Here is a 20520-nt window from a genome sequence, read left to right as displayed (position 1 = left end):
TTTTTGACGGCGGAAGCTATGGCAAGCGGTGCAATCACCCGCCCAACAGCGTTCCCGTGCATATCGGGCAAAACCAATGCCACTTACAAAAACTCGTTCCATGAAGCTGCTGGCGAAATTGGCGCGACGCTTCAACAGCGGCAGCACCGACGAGCTTTTCCCTCCCGGGTAGCTTTTGTATGAGGTAACGCAATCATTATCCATGATTGACAGTGATCACAAGGGCGAAGGAAGAGATTATGATTATGACGTTTAAAGAGAGATAGGGCGAAAGCTGGAAGGTTAAGTATCCATTTTGCTAACCTACACGAGGGTGGGGGAAAGGGGTTTATGTAGACTGGAAAAAGGGAGAGAGAGAAAATAAAGGGGTGTAGCTTAGCAAAGTGGGCTAGTTGAATATGCTGTCAAATTCTGTGGCGCAAATGGTAAGCGCAATAAAGAAGAGACGGGCAGAAAAAACGCCAACTCGTAATTAATTTTATTTTGTGAGAAAGGTGCGCATATATTGACTGTTTGGATGCGCAGGTGCAAGGAGAGCAAAATAAATAAAAAAAAAATAAATGAACACGCACAACCAAACTCACTATAACACATCCATATCAAGAAAACGAAACGAAGCTTTTTGTAGAGTGCGACAGAAAAAACTCTGATACATATATAGGTCACCGCTCTTCTTGATATAATATGACTTTTTGTTCCCTCTACAGGGAAACGATTCTCGTTTCGTCTTGAGGGAGCGGCATCATCTACTTCAGCAGAGCTATATGGCATTAAGGAGGCCCTTGTGTAAGGAGGCCCTTCGACAGCAGCCGCCACGGACATGGGTGATTCTCACGGATTCAAGAGCAGCCCTACAAAGTACGTGGAACAGGCAGAAGCGTTTCAATAACCAACCTGCAGCATTTGACATTGCTTACCTTCACCACAAGACTAAGATTGCAGGGCATTGCATCAAGTTCCAGTGAATACCTGGCCATGCCGGTATTTCGGAAATCTAAGCGGATGAAGCTGCCCGAAAGGGGACTCCAATACCGCAATTTCAAAAGAACATTTTTTACCAAAGCCGATGCTTCCAACAAGGCAAAAAAAAAAAAAAAGAACGCCTATCAAGAAAAAGACGGCATCTGGAATCCGCCGCTGCACCAAAACAACTTCCTGCGTTATAATGACCCAGAAATGAGACCGAAAATTCCACGGCCACTTCCTCGACACTTAGAGACATTGTACCATCGTCTTCGACTGAAAGTGGCATACACGAAAAATTATCTGCACCGCACAGGGCTTACCGCTAACCGCTACTGTGATAACTGTGGCAACTTAGAGACTATGGAGCACATATTACTAGAATCCCCCGCGTACCGCGACGAGAGACAATTTTTTGAGCAACAAATGGACATGATTTGCCACGATCCGTTAACATTACCCAGCATCTTAGGTCCAATGCCCGGCCCTTCAAATGAGCGGCGGGTTATGGATTTATTGTTCAAATACCTGTCAGGAATCGGTCTGATAGGAAAGCTTTAAAGATTTAACATTTCACATACAAGATCCTAAATTTACCCGCCATGTCCCCTGTAAATATTAGTATCATGTCCACTTGCGCATTTCATATTTATTTTTATTCTCTTTTTCTCCCTCTCTCCTCATGAATCTTTTGATCCCACTCCCCATCCCTTGTTAGACACGGGACCTTTTCCTGAGCCTCCGTCGAGTTCACCAGACCACATCGAATCGCGCCACACCTAATTAAGGAGCGCAGAAGCACATCTACCCCGTTCCCGAGGCGCGGCACGTGCAAACGAGTTGGCGTCCCCCACCTCGTGCGCCGCAGGTGGAGCTATTCACCGCTTGACTCTTCCCGAAAGTGTAGCGAGAGCCTGGCACTGTTCCAGGTAACGTGGGTCCCAAGGCAAGACGGTTGTAATGCACCGTGAAGTCCTGGCAGCAATCCCCCATCCGCCTTTGAGAAGGCAGTTGCAGACCGGGAAGGCAGTACCGCAGACAAATAATCCCTTGGACAATTGGAGCCCAAGGAGTGACCCTCTGAGCCGAATGTGACGTACACTCGCACGGGCGCCTTCCATTGGCCGAAAATGACGCCACGTGAGTGGGCTCGCCGATTGGCCGAACGTGACGTGACTTCGAGACCGAAGGGGTTAAAAGCCAAAGACCGGGAGCAGCAAGAGATCATTCCTTCATTCATCTCTTTCGAGCCTCTTGCCACGGACTGCAGCGTCCGAGTTGCTGCCGGCCCGTAATGACTTTATGACTGTTAATTTCTTTGTACTCTCACTGTAAATATTGTAAACAAACCTCCAGTTTTCATCGCAAAGTCCTCCTCAACCTCGACCAACTCCCGCACCCAAAGGCAAGGTCCAAAATCTGGGGGACAGCAATTGGGATTGTCCTCCAGATCCAATAACTGGATGCCAGCGGTGGGATCGACTCCAACAACTGGTGGCAGCGCTACGGATGAGCCTTCGACCCAGGGAGTCCTGAGGAACCCGGAACAGCGAAAAAGAGCCTTCGTCCAAAGGAGTCCCGAGGAACTTGGAACAGAGAAGAAGAGAGAGCCTTCGTCCAAAGTAGTCCTGAGGAACTGGGAACAGCGAAGAAGAGCGAGCCTTCGACCCAGAGTCCTGAGGAACCGGGAACACCGGACCGATGAACCAGATGACAGGGCGCCGCAACCGTAAGTGAGCGTGTGGTTTTTTTTCGTTTTGGTTCGCCAGACTTTAAATGCTGTGTTTATTTTGATAGTTCTAGGAATTGGGAATTTGTTGCATATTGTGTGTTCGCACAACTTCATTAAGGAAAGCAGTTCTAACGACAAGTCGGGGCAGCTGCCATGGATCTTAGAAGGTTGACGAGGTTAAACTTGTTATTGGTGTGCGACGACTTGGGAGTTGAGGCGGACGAACAGATGAAAAAGCCAGTTATCATAAAGGCGATTCAAGACAGTGGCAATGATGATGAAAGCATTGAGATTGCTTGGGAGGTGATACAAGAACCACGGTAGCGTGAGCGTTGTGAACGTAAGCGTGAGAGTCACGAACGTAAGCAAAAGCACGAGAAAGAGAAGACAGCATTGGAAAAATAGATATAATATTTTGAGCATTTAAAGGCACAAAGACAACGGCTGTCTGAAAATTCTGTAGGTGATACAGAGCAAAAAAATGAGGGAGTATCTGGCGGATTTTCACAAAAAGTCTACGAGAAGAGTAGTGCCTGTGAGATTGGCTGCACATTCATAGGTGAACGGAAAGGACTGACCGCTGACGATGCCGTAGTGGCAACAGAGGCCGTTAAAGACCGCAGTGAGAGTGACGAGGGGCTGTGCCAACAGAGCACTGTAGAGACAGCTAGGCCAGCTGTGAATTAATTGGCACAGTCACCGCGCGTGTGCGTCGCAGGTAATGTTAACGAGGTAGTTAACGAAGTACAGAGTACTGCTGAGCCGACAGACGCGAGCACCCATGTCGAGTCAGATCTGCGTGCCGAAGAGAAGTGCCAGCTAGACGATGCGGCTGAGGGCAGGTTACAGGATTGCGAGCTGCGTAGCTCAAGGGAAAACAACTGCATTGTTCAGGGATCGGTGCAGCTTTCCGCCAGTCTATGTAGCCAAGAGAGGTATTTAGTCAAGGATCATTCAGACTGTGCGGGTAGGAGACCGATCCGCGCCGAAGAGATGTGTACCGGCCAGCACGAGGCGCGAGAAAGCGGCATGAAAGGAAATTCAAAGAGAAAGCGCCGCAGAAAGAAGCGCGCTAAAGATCGGAATGCGGTGGCTAATGTAGCGCAGCCAAAGTCAGCGACAGGCGCGAAAAGCCAGTGTGCGAGGAAGAGAAAGGTGCGGTCGTCGTTGACGATGTTGACGCATCATAAACGTTCGAGCCACAGGTCAAAAGGAGACCGAGAAGCATGTTCTGCACGGACGCGGACAAAGGGCACGGGGCAGTTAAATTCCTCGTCGTTCCGTCGCTCTTTTCGAAGCTCAGCGTGTAGTACAAAGAAGCGCAAGGTGGCAAGACGAGATGAGGTGGTAAGGAGGCGCGACGCTGTTAATCGAGTTCGTCTTGAAAGCGGAGCGCCAGGACGCATATTGGCAGAAAACTGTAACGTCTTGAAGGAACTGATAGTGAGTCAGCCCTTTTGTTGTTCCTCGGTAGCCAGAATAGCTTTCGAACCGCGACCACCTCGAGTACGGCTCAAAAGTATGAGTCAGCCGTAAACATTTGAAACGGGAAGCCAAGAGATCGTCCGTAGAAGTGAAACATGTTGTTTTATTTTGGAACATTTGAAAATTTTCGCGATTTGAGGCTAGTATTTCTTTGAATAAGTAAGGTATGAGTTTTGTTTATTTATTTATTTTTTATTTATTTCATACTGCAGACCTAAAACAGGTCCAAGCAGGGTGGTTAAACACAACAATATTACAATGCATTATTCAATCAAGTAAGGTGGTAAGACACAACAGTAATACAATGAGTCAAACAATTGAAACAGGCAACAACGAGTTATTCCAGTCTGTTATAGTTCGGGGAAAAAAAGAATACTTGAATACATCATGTTTCGTTCGGGAAGCTCCGAGAGTTGAAAGAGGTGTTTTATGTAAACATGTAGTTTCGCGAGGTGTTCATAAATGAGTAGATAGGCTTTCTTTTCTTTTTCTCGTGTGTGCGTGCGTGCGTGTGTGTGTGTGTGTGTGTGTGTGTGTGTGTGTGTGTGTGTGTGTGTGTGTGTGTGTGTGTGTGTGTGTGTGTGTGTGTGTGTGTGTGTGTGTGTGTGTGTGTGTGTGTGTGTGTGTGTAACCTGAGTGTCAAGGTTATGGGTGAGAGGCCTATCGTAACGCGCGTGTGTATTAGTTAACCTTCTTCTTTTATGTGTTTTTTTTTATTTCCTAAGGTTAAGCGCGTAGGTTTTCAGTAAGTGCATCATTTGCACTGAGAAGAGCTCTTAGGTCCATTAGCGCGTGTCCTGTGCGGACGGAGGGAAGCAGCAGGTTTATGACTGGGTTGCTCGTGTGTGTTGAGGGCAGCCGTGTGCTGACTTCTCTAGTACGCGTGCGTAGAGCTAGTTAGTAGAAGGCACATTTGTTTAAAGGTTCCTCTGTGTTGCGTAAGTTACGCAAGTTTGGTTGTTCACTTAAGGAACGTGTCCTGTATGGACTAAAGGTACAAATGTGAGTAAGCGTGATGAAAGCGCGATTGTGATTACGTACCTGTGGAGTTGGCCAGACGGTTCAGTGGCAACCGTACATGAGATAAGTACGCCACTGCGATAGGGTAAGAACAGGCTGTTCGTGAAATTAGGCTGCTTATGTTCGGGTATTGGTGGTTGAGAGCTTTCGGTGTAGTTCTGTGTAAACCTTTACTCTTGTGCAGCGCGGCGGTCAGGTTTGGTCGAACTCAGGGGGAACATGAACACTCGCTTTGGCGGCACGAAATTTTGGGGCAAAATTTGGGATTCCCAGATGAGTGGTTTACATTGAAATTTTTTATAGGAAGCCTGGTAGGTTAACAGCTGATTCCGGGCGTTTGCGCGCTGAGCGGTATTGTGTTGCCGGGATCGACTCTTCTGTGCCGGTTGTTGTGAGATGGTTGCAGGAATTCCAAGTGCGCAGGGATTGCGGAGAGCAAAGCCATCTTCTTGCTCGCCAGCCATTCTCTTTCTGCCCAGCGGTGGTCAGCACTGGCCAGTCGAGATTTTCCGGGCCATGGAGGAGCTGTTAGGAATAGCCTGCCGAGGTGGCAACATTTTCTCAGCCAGCTGCAGCTGCGAGCGTTGCGAGCTTCCGCGAAGGGAACCATGGAACCACAATTGCTGCGGTGACTCATTTCGTGGGGACCTCGAGGGGCCGCTTCATCACCCCCTCGGCGCCGTTATGGTTAAACGCGATCAGCGGACCATAACTATTGTTACTGTACCCGCCACCGCCGACCTAGTCTGCTGACACACGTGGCGACTTCAGGAGAAAGGCAGCTCTGGAATTTAGAGGCGCCCGACAAGGGACAACCGGTGGCCACGGTGCCTGGTCAGCTTGGGGAACCAACGCGCCTTTCAAGATTCAAGATAATGCGCAAGCTGCGGGTCGACTGCGTTGACGTTTGACGCTGCTAATCGGCAGTGAAAACTGTGCGTACGTGTGTGTGTAAACCCCCTGCCCCCTTCCCTCAAAAGGGGGCCGGCTGCGATGACGTCGAACGTTTTGCCTCACCTAGGGATCTAGGGAACACGAAGTGTTTAAATACGGCTGTTTGTCGGCTGCTAGGTGTGCTCGCCGTCGTGGTCTGTGCTCGTCAATGTACTCGTGAGCTGTGTGCTCGTATGCTGTATGCTTCGTCTTGCGGGCTCCATTTGGGAGTCACGCTAGACTGTGTAAATGTGCCTCTTGTTTAAGATGTAAATACTGTAAATAAATCCTGTTCGCCTAGTCCTGTCGCCCCAAGTTCCTCCGATCGTCCTACAAGCCCGACTCCAAATCTTACACCCTATACAGAGTAGCATGCCAGCGGTTGTATACGCGCCGGCAAAATTCTCTGTGTTCCTAATAAAGAGTCTCTCTCTCTCTCTCTCTCTCTCTCTCTCTCTCTCTCTCTCTCTCTCTCTCTCTCTCTCTCTCTCTCTCTCTCTCTCTCTCCCCTCCATTTAGGTATCGTGTCACGACTTCTTCTAATACATCAATATGTGTGCGCATTCCCTCTTGTGTCTGCTCCTTTTCCCATGCGATTTCTCTGCTGGATGAAGTCTATAGCTCTCTCCGCAGACATAGGACCGGAGCCGCCCTTACACAAGCTATCGCAAGTGCTTGGGGTCAACCAGGGATGTCTGGTGCCCCAAGTGCTCCGTTCCTGCGCCGGTAGAGGACGCCCGCGGCCATCCGTACTTTACCCGAGCCCTGAGACGAAGACAGTTCGCGAAAGCCTACTTAGAGGTGTGAAGTCCAGAAATGACCAACCAGGGCAGGTATTCTGTAAGAGTCCACATTAGTGGACATTTCGTCTGCTGCTGAAGTGCTGACTGGCTGTGGCGCCTCGCTGCCGCGGACGCGCAGCCCAGCCATTCAGAACTTGTACAACTGACGAAATTGGGCAAGTCTACTAGGTGGACTCTCACAGAACACCGGCCTCCCCTGGGGACTATGAACGATGGATCAAGGACAACACATCCTGTAAGTAGATTTTGTAGTATTTCCATGGAACGAGCCTAAATGCTTACATTTAGTTTCATTCCGAAGTTATGCTGCGTGGCAACCCATGCGAACAATATATATATATATATATATATATATATATATATATATATATATATATATATATATATATATATATATATATATATATATATATATATATATATATATGTGTGTGTGTGTGTGTGTGTGTGTGTGTGTTCATCGCCTTCTACAGCTAGTTAACCCAAGCTGGTAAGCGGCTACAAAACGGGCGGTTCCAACAGACATGAACGCCGAATCTGCGAGTAATCAAAGAGTGAGGCTCAAGTACGGCTTCGAGCACCCGCGAAGCAAGTCCTCGCCGGCAGGGAGCGACAGCTTGACCTCGAAAGTTGCGAACACGCGCCACGTTTTGAAAACAGAATCTCTGCTGTCGCGTTTAAGGGCGCGGATATAAGCCCGTCGCGGCAAACTGGAATCGCGTCATGGACGTGACTCGAAGACACAAGGCGGCAGAGTCCGCCTGGTGAAACTGGAGCAATGAGCAGCGGTAGCGACGGAAAGTGGACAAGTGCTCACCAGCGACAGCTGGTGTGGCGAGCCCGGAAGGCAGCAAAAGTCGCAGGAATCCCTCCACCCCCGTTCCTCGGCACACGCTTAAACACGGAAACAAAAGCTTGACTGTGTTTTATTATATTATTTTTCTTTTCGAACAAAGTTATTTCCTCCTCCTGAGTTGGGCCATTTGATTGGGGCCACGAGCACAGATCAGCGTTCTGTCTCTCCCCGCATTGGTGTTCGTCCATGTGTCCATAAGTGCGTCACCTCCCGTCCCTCTTCATGGGTCTATTTTTTAACTTGGCGCGATTATACGGGCGTAATCTAATAGGTCGACTCAAAATTTTGCACACGGATAACATGGTGGGACCCGACATCTTCTATAGCGATCCGAACCTTAGCGTATTTCTAGGCCCAATGCGACGTTTCCCATTAACCCGGAATGCACAATAAACGTAACACGACAAACTAACTCAAGCGAAGGTTGTTCCTCGGAGCGCGCTTCAGCAGTTGTCTCACTGCACGTCGAACGAGAGACGGGTGAACAAATGTGCACGACTCAGCCCCGCAGCAGCAGACGGAGCCCGTTTGTCCAGCAGCCCGCGGTGTATCTTCGCGTGGACGCAGCGGTGCGCGGAACAAAGGCGAAGATAAACAGAGAACGTCGTCAGCTCACAGACAAAGGGGACGCGAGCGACGGGCAACGCGAGACGGTCCTCCCTCCCTCGGAGACTCCAAGGTCGACCCGCTCTCTCACGACGGCGTTCGGCGAGAGTTCCGACGCTGGACGGGCGGCAACAGCGGAGGCCGCGAACGTTGCGAACGCAGAGCGAAGCGGACACGATGTAGCACTAGACGACGATATGAATGCTCTAGCACGGCGCAGACGTCACGTGGCGAGTTTAGCCTCGCGCCCAATCCTACTCTGTATATACGCTTCCATAGTATGTATAAGGCGCTCTTTAGGGGGGGCATATCATAGAGCGAATCCGACGCCTGGCTGGCTGCTCCTTTATCACCTCAGATTACTAAACGCCGTCCCTCGTTTCTACGGAAACGTAAGCGCGAACTGAGTCCGCTTAAGTACTGCCTAAGGTCGCCGCAGATTCAAGCTATTCTACACGATGTATACCAAGAAAACATATTTGCCAAGCGCTACATACCTTACACATCTCATGTTTCTCACATGTCATTATGCCCTAATCAATTTAAGGATAAAGTGGAAGCCTGGGCGAGCTGGTGATTCGATATCGATGTGTCTGCAAAGCGCAAAAGACGAGCAACGACAAAAGATAGGACACAACACAGGCGCTGAGGTACGGCCTTATTTTTTCCCGTACGAATGTTTGCTGTTAACATCTTTTTTTTCATGTTTTGTTCTTTCCTACTGTTCTTTCTTACTATTTATGAAGAGTGGTGTAGCTAGCCTGAGAATATTGTTCAAGGCACATTCATTACTCTATTTGAAACTACTGTTACTAAATTCTTGTGAACCCTCTCCTGCATGGGTAACCATTTTGCTTGTCATACACTGAAATAAATAAATAAATAAATAAATAAATAAATAAATAAATAAATAAATAAATAAAGCAAATGCAGGCTGAAACTGCGTCGGTTTTGAGATGCCGGGTATAACGAAACAGCGTCACGAACTCGTATAAACCGGCACGGGAAAAAAAGGAAGAAAGGTGTAAACGTTTTGGCTGCGACATATAATCGTGCCGTTGGCATATTATTTGCAGGAGTGTTTATAACTGAGCTTTTTGGCATATATCTTGTAGAACACTTAAGAATTAATAAGAGAGCGATAAGACGGGACAAGATAAGCGAGCACAAGTGCGGCACGATTCAAACTGCATTCGCGTTGTCTAATGTCCCGTTTTTCCGTGCTGTTCCCAAGTATTCTAAACAGTATTCCCAAGTACACTGAAAAACTTCGCTTTTTACAGCGAAGCCGTTTATGGCTAGGCTCTGGCGATCTCGTCTTCGTGGACATAGACCAATAATTTTTCATACGTGGGCCGATCCCGAAGATAGTGAAAAGCCGGGCCGACCCTTCGGCGGAGGTGAAGCAGACGTTAAGCACTTCCCATACGTGGGCCGATCCAGAAGATAGTTCAATACCGTGATGACCCGCGGGGCGGATGTGCAGTTCACCATTAAGGGACCCACATTCAGAGCTCCGCTGGTTATCCTTTATCCCGACACCAACTATATGGACACTCCAGGCGCATTTGCACCGTCACCGTGACGTTCTGTTTAAAGTCCAAGAGCGACGACATTGCGGCCGCGCGCCGTATGCGAGTGAAAGCGTGCGACGGTGTAGCGAGCATGGTGGCTCGATCCCACGTGCGCAAGAGAGGAAGCGCGCCGTCTTCCATCGCGCGCAAGGCATCGCGCGGGCGTTCTACTGCGGCGGCGGCCGTGTATGCCGCGGCCGCGCAGACCCTATATTGAATGCGACCTGCGATGGGGCCAGAGTGCGCCAAGTGCTGATAGCTTCGTGTGCGCTGTGTTCTCGCCGCTTAGTTGGCGCTGAAGCGCGAGGGAAGCGCTGCTGATGCCGCGCTTCCTCACGCCAGCGTTTTTGACAGCGAGATGGTTTCATGTTTGCTTGTGCGCGCGTGACACCAGGCTTGTTCGTTTAGTTAGTATGCCTATGTTTACAAGTTCATACGGTCTATAAAACTACTATCCTTACTTCGCGCAAGCGTCTAATAATTTGCTGTCGCAATCAATGCTTCGCGTTTAGGGCGAAACTACAACTTTTTTGAAGGGAAAGGAAAATGATAATATACACGGAACATTTTTAACGCATCATGGTTAAACACAGTGTACCGAAATACTACCAGCATTGCCACTCCCGTCCTTCTGTAAGCCATAGTAATTGATAGTAATAGTAATTGACAACAGCCCACCAGTTTAAAATATATATAAGGAGGGTACTTTTAACACGGAACACTTGTATATGCGGCTACTCGTGTATTCATAAGCGGGTTGCGCTGTTTGCGGAAAAACGGATTGTTTTGACCGAAGCTACGCATGTGTGGTCTGTCAGGATTGGGGGCTCAATCTCATCGCTCGTGATCCGTTGTCAAGATTGGAGTCGGGCATGAATTAGAAGGTAGCTGGCCCATGCCGACGTCCAACTTATCCGCGCTGAGGACGTTGATGAAGGGAAGGACTGCTTCTCAACGAGAACGAGGAATATGGGTTTATTTACAGTATTTATATCAGTCTAACATGACTGTTTGAGCAAGTACATCAGTCTAACATGACTGCTTGAGAGAGAGTGTCCTGAGCAGCCGCACAACAGCGGTTTTTAAACACTCGGTCCTCTCCCGATACAAGGTGATGCGAACGTTCGTTTAGTCATCGCAAACTAGCCGCCTCTCCGCGGCACGGTTTACACACACTCACGCACACACGCATACACACAGGTGCGACGGTCCGGAGCCGACGTCAGAGGGGCCCCGTAGAACTCGGAGCCGTTCCGGGTAGCGCGTTGTCTTGCGTCTTGGCCGGTGCGTGGGAAGCAGCGCAAAACGGCGTTCCCGCGGCAACTCGCGCACCCGTAGCAGATCAGGTCCGCGTTGAGGAGTTTGGGAACAATAGTTGGCCCGCCGAACCCATTCCGTCACAACGGCGATGAGGCTAGAGGTTGGCGGCGGTTTCAGCACAAAGCCTGCTTCATCGAACGCATCCTAGCTGAAGCGACGGTGAGTGGGGGATGCGCGTCTTGTTCCCCGACACAAAGTCGATTTAGCCACGCTGTGGCTAGAGGTTGGCGGCGCTGCTCCCGAGATGTTGCTTCCACAGTCGTAACTGGGTGGCAAACTTGCACTGCAGCTGGCCGTTCTTAACAGGTCTCAGAACAAAGCCTTAGTTCATTGCGAGTTCACTGCTGTCCTTGTTTTCTTCTCTGCTTTGCGCATCGTTTATTGGCGTAGTTGTTAGAGATGAAAGTGTACCAACTCGTACAGTTTTCAATCTCACTTTGAATAACTTGCTTCTGCTCTCAAAATACACCCCCATTTGTTGTTGTTGTTGTTGTTAGCCTTTGCCTCTTCTAGCGTAAATGCGCATCCGATCCACCGTTATTATGCGCAAAAAGGAGAGGCACAGCCCTTACACATTCCCCTCCATCTCCGCACTTTCCATTTCCGCACTCTCCATAGCTATAGGGTTAAATACTCCCAGCGGCGCATCCTGCAATAAGCGCCCAATTCTTTTTGTCACTCTCTATTTACCTCTCATTTTGTGTGTGACGCGCGTCGCATCATACTGGCAGCTCCCTCACACGCCAGCACGATCTCTCCGACGGTGACGCGACGGTGCGCATTCCCTTGGCGCCCAGGTTGAACTATAGAGCTGCCCGGCAGCAGGACGAGCCGAATGTCGGCCATCGGCAAAAACACACCGTACGAGATATTCACGAATCACGTGACCCGAAACAACAACGGACAGGCGAGACGAGCCTCCAAAACGGGCCATAAATTGTGCGCACAACGTCTGCCGCCAGCTGTAACTAAGCTGGCGCGCAGAAAATAGCAACGCCAAACGACATTGGACTCGACGAGGCTTCTGCCACCTGCGTCCATTGCTGAGAAACATCCGTTCTGCTCTGAGCGTCGTCTTTGCGTTGTTTCCTACACACGGCGCGCTATCCTCACGCCAGAGCACCGCACGGGCGTGAAGCCCCGCGGGTCCGGGCCCGACTCGGCGCCGCTCATTGAAGGACCGAACTCGAGACTTCGAGCGAACGTTATGCACTGCACGGTACAAGGCATGGAAACGGAAATACAGATGACGCTCTGAAATTTTCCCACAAAATGTTTTCGCCTACGGAAAAATTATTTATGCAAGAAATCGCTCCTCAAACCAATTGCCTGTTGCCGCTTTTGCAATTGCACTATTACAACTCTCAATAATATTAGATTATTTTAGCGCTAATACGAGAGGTGTCTCTTACTAGTTGTGTGTTTATTTTATGCTGTATGTATGCTTTATGTATGCTGTATGTATGCGTGTTTTATGGAGCAAGGGCCAATCATGGCTAAAGAGCGCCAAGCAATGTTGTAATGCAGTCAGTGATGCAATTAATGACAAATGGCATCGTGGTTGGCTATTACAATGTAACGTGGCTGTATAGGTGCCTAAAATATTAGGAAAATAAATATTTGCGGAATGTTAAAGATGATTGTAGGTCAAAAAAATAAAAAGGGTCAGAACCAAGCAACATTGCTAGATGAAAAGGAATATTCTGTCGGTAGGCAAGACGGAAGTGTTTTTTTTTACCACTTTCAGCTTCCATTTCTCTACACTCCAGAGAGAAATGGAGGAGGGTTAGTGTCTCGCCACACCTACAGCAAATGGGAGGTTCGTCTCCTCCTCCTCCTCCTCCTACCGGTCAACAGATAAGGGTGTGTGCCACACGTATGGACTATCATAAAGCGGCAGAACAAGACCTCGATTCGACGTATCTTTGTTATTGGTGGCAAATTTCCTAAATGTGGCTTGATTAAATTCAGTTTATTGGAGGTTTCGGTGTCTCACTTCTGTTGCCAATGACTTCTAAGTTTTTACGCAAAAATGGCTTTAGGTCTGCGTCTGGGATACCCGCGGTAGAGTTACCAGCTTTCGTTGCAATGGATGTGGCAATTTCATCTGCGAGCATGTTGCCCTCACTGTCTCTGTGCCCAGGCACCCAACGTACTATGACGTGCTGATTCGGTGTATATGCTGTGCACAGCAGCGAATATAGCTCACTGAGTACAGGATTGTTGTTTCCGGAGTGACATTAGAGGTTTTACGACACTAAGAGAGCCTGCGAACTTTTGCAGTTTTGTTTTCTTGATATACTTAACAGCTGTCAGTAAAACATATGTCTCAGCAGCGAAGATGCTTGTTTCCGGATGCAGGACGTCAGATTCCGAAAATGAAGGGCCGACGGCTGCATATGAAACGCCGGCATGCGAATCTGAGGCACCTGTGTAAGATTCCTGGCACGAGTACGACGACTGAAGTTCAAGAACGTGCATTTGGATGTGTACCTGGGGGGTGTTATTTGTTATTGCAACAGGTGAAGTATCACGGTCAACGAGCTGCCATTGCCACAGCGTACACACACACACACACTCACCTATATATATATATATATATATATATATATTAATTACAGGCTGGCCCTGCACACGCGCGCCCTGGCTAAGCCCAGTAATGAAGGCCTGTGCCCGCCCGGGCCTGGGCTTGGTAGTATACGGGCCCAAGCAGGGCCCGTGCAGCGCTCTATTCCACGCTGTTCAAGCGTTAAAGGGAATTGGATGCAAAGGAGGGGGCACACATTTATTGTTCCAAAATACACATTTATTTTTTTTCCCTTTAATTTGGGATTACAATACAGGGCAGGGATACCGCGCAGGGAACTGATTAAACATATCAAACGCGATAAAATTTTCTCAGGTGTTCCGGACAAAGTATTTTTTTCCCTCTTAACTTCAGATTTGGGGAATGCAGGGAGATAATTGTGCGCTTCCTCTTAAGAAACTCAAGCCACTCGAGAGAAAACCGCGCGCGCGAGACGAACTGAACGTACCAACGTGGGTCCTAAACGTTTACGGATTCGTGTTTTGTAGACAGTCTTATGGTGTCAGCGTACAACACGGTCAATGTGCCGGTCAAAAATACGTTTCTAATGGATTCAGCGCACTGCTCAAAGCAGAGCGCTGTGGCGAGGCTGCAGAACGCAACACGGCCACATTGATGAGTTCGCTGTTTGGCAATAGCGGCGAATACCTTGAATTGCCAATCAATCGGCCGACTTGGCCTTAAACAATGAAAAACATTCAAATACCCACATCTCGCGTATCAGTGGTCTTGCTTGCGTTCTTATATTTTCCTTTTGTTTCATTTATTATTATTTTGGTGCAGGCGAAATTCGTAGCGCGCTCTGGAGTTATTCTCCTTTCTTCTTTATTTCGTCGATGTCTGCGGCAAGAAATGGTCGGGAAGTTACATTTCAGAGCACGGGATAAAATAAAACACAAACCTCAAGGAATTTCGAAAGGGGGCACAGCCATGTGCACACATTCCTTCCTCACTGTATCTGGCAGGAAATTGCCGTCGCCTCGCTTCCTGAACGAGAGGCGTTACGGAGGCGTCGCGGTATGTCGCCTGCAGAGCACGCGACTTCCAGCCAAACAGTCTTTAAAAGCACCTAAGGCGCGAGACCTTGAGGATTCGTCATCGTAGTCCATCAGCGTTGCTCACAGAACCTACGGACAGATATCGCGACCACTTCCAGGTTGCTTTCTTGCCTCTCCTTTTTCTCCGTGTCCCACTTACACCCATTGCAGGGTAGCCAAGCGGGGTCAGTCCTGGTCAGCTTCCATGCCTTTCACTGGTCCGTCGCTGGGCTCATTGAGGACGACACAGCCGCTGTCCCCCACTTGACTCAATATGCCTTCGAAGATTGTGCGCAAACTTGCAAATAACGGAATACCATAAGGGAATAAACGAACTGAATAGGAAAACAAAAGGTGACCGTGCACGTACAGAGAGGGCCGAAGGGTCAAGCCTGCACCACCCCTGCTTCGGCGAGTGCGCGGCGCGCGCCTTTCCTCAATTCCGCCCGGACAACAATGTGGCGGCGACCGTGCGACCGCCAATTTCCTATGCGCGAGCGGTAAAGTGGTGGCGGTGCCTCATTCGGGGCTCGAAATTCAATAGGGCTGCCTTCGCACATGGCCCGAAGGGATGTGACACAAAGCTGCCCGAAAGACAAAAAGCCAAGGCTCTGCAGGAACAGCCGACGACAACGTGCACACAGGGCTATTTGCTTCCTGTAATGCAGCGTTTCGGAACAGTGGAAAAACTGATCTCCTGCGTCTCGGCCGAGTATTCGCGCGCTCGTGTTTAACAAAAATGCTTCTGGGAAGATTCCGGACTTTTGCGCCAGAACCGAATATAAAGACGACGAGCGACCGCTGGAGCCCCATTCCGGTGTCAAGTTACGTCACGCTCACACGCGCAACGATAACGCGTAACATGATTGCGCCAAGTAGCTCGTCTTCCAGCTAATTATTCTTATGTTAAATATATTATTATATTAACCAATTATTCCACGCTTCATAATTTCCACATTCAGGCATGGCTGCCAAATCCCGCACGCGTGTGTATATGGATAAAGCCGGGCCAGCCCTGAGCGATAAACAAAGACAAATACGACAAACCCCCCACGGCACTGTATACGGGTCAGATGACTCGTCATATTGTCCCGACTCCGTCACGGCCGCGCTAGTGTCCCGTCACGACAGGGACACGAACGCAGTTAAAGATACCGATCTATGAATCAGTAATAAATAAATAAATAAATAAATAAATAAATAAATAAATAAATAAATAAATAAATAAATAAATAAATAATCAAGTTCTACAAGATGTTTTGTTCCCACTAAAGTTTCGTCGACGGTACACAGTAGGACTGAGTTTCGATTTCGCAGGGACTCAGTCTGCTCGCTAGTTTCGTTGTACCTTCGGCACCGACTTTCCACTACACGTTTTCAAGTGAGTGGACAGATTCGGACCAGGGCGACTCGTTGTTCAACGGTGTCATTGGTTAATTCATGTGTTAACGACGATTACAGTCGAGCAAACCTTTGCTTATCCTCTTCGTACACTTATCGGGAGAGAGAAGCCTTGTTCAATTGGGTAACCTGTGGCAGTGTGTCTCAGAGTTCATTTATTTCCTCTAGTGACCAGGAGCGCTCGCGAACAATTAAATTTTGTAATACCTAAGGTTGCCTCGCCTCAACATTTCTGTTGGCACCCTACGTTTGCTGCCCAGCAATCTCGTATGAACATAATATTGATATGAATCGATGAATGAACGTCTCAAAGACACGCATGGACGATCACAGGCGCCACAATGGAAGCTCGATTCGCATTAATTTTGGTTCCATAATATTTTCTGTGGGCTGCCAATAGAACTTACAGAGAAATGTGCGCACATTTACTTTATGTCTGGCAAAATAAATTTTTATAATAGGCGGCTCCCGACCAGTAAAAATATGGGTAGCTGTCAATTCAACACTGCACGAATTTAGTGAGTCAGAGTAAAGGCTTTTATGGCTTCTTGGCGTTCTTGAAGTACGCTGAGCTTGTTAAAGACAGTTTTGCACGCTAGCTGAGATCTAACAAAATTAATTACGCTGAAATGGAGCTGAAAGAAGACCAGCCTTTGGGTTCGCCTAAGGTCAGGAATGTCGTCCTATAACTCAGAAGCGTTGCCAGGAAAAGACTCTTATCACGACCTCGGGGTCCTCTCCGCTGTCGTATATTTATAGGGCAGCTGATGGCGACACTTATGCGACAGTCATGTTTAGAATGTCGCGACCTCGCGCACTACGGGAACCTCTTCTCGTCCGTCGCTGTCTGTAGCGAGAACCATTTGCACGTCTCGCGGTGTTCGCGTTAAAACCGGCTCTCTCTGTCTCTCTTTCGCGATCCTTGAGTCGATAGCCCTCTGGTTCGATGTGCCTTCATCTACGCGGACGACATCGCCCTGTGGGTGCGAAGCCCACCACACAACCACCGCTGCGCGCGCTCGGCCCTGCAAAGAGCTCTCGACTCCGCCGCTGCTTACCTGAGCAGCATTGGCCTTGCCATTTCGGCAAGGAAGACGGAGGCCCTGCTGCTTCACCCAAGAGCAGCCACCCGCCGCACAGCACCCCGGCTGCACCTGGAAGGCGCCCAGTTACCCTGGAGCACTGCAGTGACGTACCTGGGGCTGCGCATTGATCACCGACTGTCCTGGCTGCCTGCTGTCAGGACTCTGCATGTCCAGGTCCTCCGGGTCCGCAAGGCGGTCTCCCAGCTTCTTGCCCGAGGACAGGGCTGTACCACTGGGTGGGCACTGCGGCTGTACGATGCAGCAGCCACCTCACGCCTGCGGTACGCCCTCCCACTCGTGGCACTACCACCTGCCCGTCTCAAGAAGCTGGAGCTGCAGCATCGGGCCGCGATTAGGCTCTGCCTGGGCGCTCCCCGCAGCTCCCAAGTCGCTGCAACCTTGGCCGAGGCAGGAGCATGGCCCCTGTCACTCCTCCTCCTGCAGCAGGGGCTACGCCATGTTGACCGCCTCCACCACGGACCAGACGGCAGTGCCCTGCTCTCCCGACTGCGCTCGCGGCCCAATTCACAGATGGGCAGACTCTGTGGGCTGTACGAAGAGGTGATTGGGAGGCCTCCAGCGAACAACGCACAGCCGCCTCCTCCCCAGAGACCACCCATACCCATCCCCATAGAGCTGCCTGGCGTTTCAAAACGGCGCTCCCCGACTTGTGCCCTTCAACAGACGGCTGCCTCCCTCCTGCATGAGGACCACGCAGGAAACCTGCAGATCTACGTTGACGGCTCGGTGATGCCGGACACAGGCTCGTCGACTGCGGCCTGCGTGGTGCCCGCCTTGCGGAAGAGCAAGCAGTGTCGCCTCCCCGACCATGCGACGTCAACAGCGGCAGAGGTAGCAGGCCTTCACCTGGCTATGGACTTACTCGCAGAGGAGCTGCCAGTGACCCCAGTGACCATCTACTGCGACTCCAAGGCGGCACTTCTCAGCCTGCAGAGGCCAGTAAGGGCTAGCCTCGGGGTTGCCGTGCTCTCGACAAGGCTGATGGCGCTCCAGGAGGCGGGCTGCTCAGTGTCCCTGCACTGGCTTCCAGCCCACGTAGGGATACCGGGCAACGAGGAAGCAGATGCACTGGCAAGGCGTGCCCACCACTGCGTGGTCCCGCCCAGCCTGGCAGTGACAGCCAATGACTTTACAAGCCACAGGCTTCGGCGCCATCTGCTGGCTTGCCATCCGGGCAAGCGGATGTCCTTGGGCCGCCCTCCGCGACCACTTCCACAGCGCGACCTCGCACGCAGGGAGACCTCCCTCCTTCTGCGACTGAGGATTGGCTGCTGCTGGACGGGTGCTCGCGGCCACCGGCACGGCCTTATCGCCTCTCCAGCCTGTGCCTCCTGTGGGGAGCCCGAGACCCTGGAGCACCTCCTGCTGGCCTGCCCTGCTTACCTGCAGCAGCGTGACCGTCTCCTGCAGGAGTTCCGACGCCTGGGGCTTCCTTCTGCACGGCAGGAAGACATCCTCTTCCCTGGTCGTAGCGAGCTACCAGCCCTCCTAAGTGTCGTCGAGTACCTCGACTCGTCGGGGCTCTCGGCGAGACTCTAGGATTTTCTGCAAAGACGGATAGCCTCGCGGCTATCCAAACCAATCTAGGCTACTCGACCTGCCCCAACCATCTGGCTCCTGCTGGATCACCGCCCCCTGGCCTTTCACCAGATCACCACTCCTACCGGACCCACTGGGCCCTTCCTGCCGGACTGCTCAGCCGCTGCCATGGCGACACTTTAACCCTCTACTTTCCTATCTCCTTTGCTCCCACTATCCCCCCTACCCCTGTTGACGCTGAGCCGTGCTCCCGCAAGGGCTGCAGAAAACAGCGTCAACCTTTCCTTATCCCTTCATGAACCACTTCCCTCTCTCTCTGGTTCGATCGTGTGGTCTCGTGTGTTTCGTAACAATGAACGAGAGGACAGGCGCGTGGAGAATGCACGGGGACGTCGGCGCATCGGCTCGTGTACGAGCAAACAGTGCTTGGACCGCGGTGCGCAAGTCGTCGACAGTAAAAGCCGAACATATTCTATTTTATGCGCTGAATGTCTTGTGCTCTCGAATGGGAGCAAGAAGGGCGCAGACTCCTTGTCAGGCAACCACTTGCCTTTTGGTCTGCGCCCTAGGCAACTGTACCATACGTTGTCTGAATAAACTCTTTGACTTTGACTTTGAAAATACTTCTTTTGGTGGACACGGTTAGATGAGCGAGTATGAGAAGTGGTCCCGTACAGTTATGTATGAAATGACGCACTTAGGCTGCGGTACTGCGGAAGGAAATGAGCTGTGTGTTTGAACGTGTGTGCATCACCCGTTCGGTACGGTGAGCAGTGCATCGTTCGGACAGCGTCATCGACAGACGTTAAGTGAACTCTCCCTTGTATTGGATTAATCCTGTGAATATTTATTTTTATCCACTGATAAACGCTTATCGTAGATGTCACGTTCTTGGATCTTTGTCCATCTAGCTGCGAATAATCCGATCCCTGTTCCACCCCTGTTCTACTGAAAGTACTCTTGCTGGTTTCATCGCAGCTAATTAACTCACCCGTCTGTTTTTGAACGCTATTCGTTGCTGAGTTTCACAACATATTTTGCCCGCTTGCTCACGTGCGACACGGAGTTCGTGCACGAGGATAGACAGGACCGAAGTCCCGTGTTTGCTAAAGTTAGTGATACGCGGTTTCCTTATAGCTGCATACGTGCTGTCAGGATGGAACAAAGACCACAAGGAATGGAAGGTTACAAAGTCACCTGACTTGTCATTCAAATTTTAAAAGCACATCCCTTCGTCAATTAAATTTTCATTAAACATGCAGCGCGCAGGAAGTGAATGCGATAAGTCATCAAACTGTAGCGAATTTTTCAAATGAATGATCACGAAATACGCAAAAACTACTCAACCCTACTGAATTGGAGCAATGACCCTATAGCTTCAATGGACCACTGCGAAAGTACGATCAAAAGCGATGAATGGAAACTGCGCAACTAGGCGTGCAACCATATAAGCTCAAAGGCGAGCTGTGATATAGCCACACACACGAGCACGTTGCAATTTTCGGAAGGAATATACGAAAGCACTTACAGTAGCTTAGAATATTTTTGCCTCTTTTGA

The 20520-nt window shown here is 50.0% G+C and overlaps 2 protein-coding genes across 4 annotated transcripts in view; one reads left to right on the top strand and one right to left on the bottom strand.

Annotated features, from left to right (window-relative positions):
* Nucleotides 1-20520, bottom strand: part of Pka-C1 (Protein kinase, cAMP-dependent, catalytic subunit 1) — a 469154-nt gene that overhangs the window by 341219 nt on the left and 107415 nt on the right. The gene's annotated exons all lie outside the window — the stretch shown is intronic.
* LOC142559858 (uncharacterized) lies at nt 821-18820 on the top strand. The gene is made up of 3 exons (XM_075671536.1): nt 821-858; nt 17252-18756; nt 18813-18820. Exons 1-3 carry the CDS (start codon nt 821-823, stop codon nt 18818-18820), a joined length of 1551 nt encoding a protein of 516 aa, XP_075527651.1.

Source organism: Dermacentor variabilis, chromosome 10 (genome assembly GCF_050947875.1).
Source record: "Dermacentor variabilis isolate Ectoservices chromosome 10, ASM5094787v1, whole genome shotgun sequence".
NCBI lineage: Eukaryota > Metazoa > Arthropoda > Arachnida > Ixodida > Ixodidae > Dermacentor > Dermacentor variabilis.
Note: the sequence above shows the minus strand (reverse complement) of the source record. Positions and strands in the feature narration are given on the sequence as shown.

Bases quoted from the DNA above. Each gene is read 5' to 3' on its own strand.
- LOC142559858 (XM_075671536.1), top strand. From the start codon at position 821: ATGGGTGATTCTCACGGATTCAAGAGCAGCCCTACAAA. The intron at 859-17,251 runs GTACGTGGAACA...TTGAGTCGATAG, and splicing joins TTCAAGAGCAGCCCTACAAA to CCCTCTGGTTCGATGTGCCT.